Source organism: Ailuropoda melanoleuca, unplaced genomic scaffold, assembly GCF_002007445.2.
Source record: "Ailuropoda melanoleuca isolate Jingjing unplaced genomic scaffold, ASM200744v2 unplaced-scaffold17850, whole genome shotgun sequence".
Lineage (NCBI taxonomy): Eukaryota > Metazoa > Chordata > Mammalia > Carnivora > Ursidae > Ailuropoda > Ailuropoda melanoleuca.
This window is the reverse complement of record NW_023187004.1, coordinates 146-1,767: the sequence shown is the minus strand read 5'-3', so window position 1 is coordinate 1,767 and position 1,622 is coordinate 146. Positions and strand designations below refer to the sequence as shown.

Sequence of the window (1,622 nt, the reverse complement as noted above, 5' to 3'; positions counted from 1 at the left end):
TGGTGATGGGTAGTAAGGAGGGCACGTATTGCATGGTGCACTGGGTGTTATACGCAACTGAGGAATCATCGAACTTTACATCAAAACCCAGGGATGTACTGTATGGTGACTAACATAATATAATAAAAAAATATTATTATAAAAAAAGAAAAGTAATTGCATAGTTTCTATTTATAAAATGTATTAGTTATTTATGTAAACTTGCACAAGGTAATGGAGATACAGAAGGAAAAATAAGATGAGATCAGCTATCAGGAAATGATAAGCAAGTCTTTTAAACCACAAATAATACAGTCTATAGAAGCAATATGGTTATGGACACAGTCTCATCTTGAAAAAACACCAATAATTATCAAATAAAAAACTGAACTTCTTTATATTGTTGCTGCTTCTAATTAGAACATGTTTCTCCTCCAGATTTTAATCAGGGCTTTCTTCAGTGCAAATTTGACATCCTTATTCCTCAAACTGTAGATCAGGGGATTGAGCATGGGTACCACATTAGTATAGAAAACTGAAGAAACTTTCCCCTGCTCCATAGATCCAGGAGAAGAATATTTAAGATACATGAATGCCGCTGACCCAAAAAAAAGAGAAAGAGCAATGATGTGAGAGCTGCACGTACTGAAGGCTTTTGATCGTCCTTGAGCAGATTTGATATGAAGAATGCTAGAGAGGATGAAGACATAAGAAATCAGGATGGTAAAACTGGGTACTGTGATATTAATTCCCACCACTATCAGAACTACTACCTCATTGACATAGGTGCTGGTGCAAGAGAGCTGGAGAAGAGGAAGGATGTCACACAGGTAATGGTTGATGATATTGACACTGCAGAAGGTTAGTCTAAGCATGCACCCCGTGTGGGCAGAGGCTCCAGCAAAGCCCATCATATACGCAGCAACAGTTAGCAAGGAACACACCTGATGGGACATGGTGACCCTATACAGCAATGGATTACAGATGGCCACATAGCGGTCATAGGCCATTGAGGTCAACATGTAGCATTCCGAGATGACAAAAAAGAGAAAGAAAAACAGCTGAGTCATGCACCCGACATAGGAGATGATATTCTCCCTTGATACAAAGTTCATCAGCATCTTGGGAGTGAAAACAGAAGAGTAACAGAGATCAATGAAGGACAGGTTGAAGAGGAAGTAGTACATAGGGGTGTGGAGGTGAGAGCTGAGACCAATGAGAAGGATCAAGCCAAGGTTGCCCACCATGGTGACCACGTAGATCATCAGAAACAGGGTAAAGAGGGGTTGCTGGAGCTCTGGGCGGTCTGTTAATCCAGCAAGAAGAAATTCAGTCACTAAGGAGTCATTTCTAACCAATGTTCTCCTCTTTGGAAACCTGTGAGAACAGAAGAAAGTCCCATTAATAGAAGCCCCAGCTCTCTCCTTACACACTCTCATTTATAAGAAGACTCAAATCAGTGGAAATCAAATAAGTCTTTCTCTGCTTCACAGGGTCAGAGTGGACTGCCACACATGCCCCTCAACATTAAAATCACTCTGTCTTTTGTTGCTTGAGCTGCATGTGACAAACAACTGCTCCTGTCTTTACTAGAAGATACAGGGATGGAGTAGCTGAGGATGAAGGCTACCTGCTAGTGAGCT

At 40.9% G+C, this 1,622-nt stretch overlaps 1 protein-coding gene across 1 annotated transcript; it reads right to left on the bottom strand.

Annotated features, from left to right (window-relative positions):
• Positions 1 to 395: 395 nt before the first annotated feature.
• Positions 396 to 1,356, bottom strand: LOC100463616 (olfactory receptor 8B3-like; the record flags this gene model as incomplete). The annotated part of the gene is made up of 1 exon (XM_034650339.1): positions 396 to 1,356. A coding segment is annotated over one exon (961 nt), but the record flags the coding sequence as incomplete, so codon positions are not given.
• Positions 1,357 to 1,622: the final 266 nt, after the last annotated feature.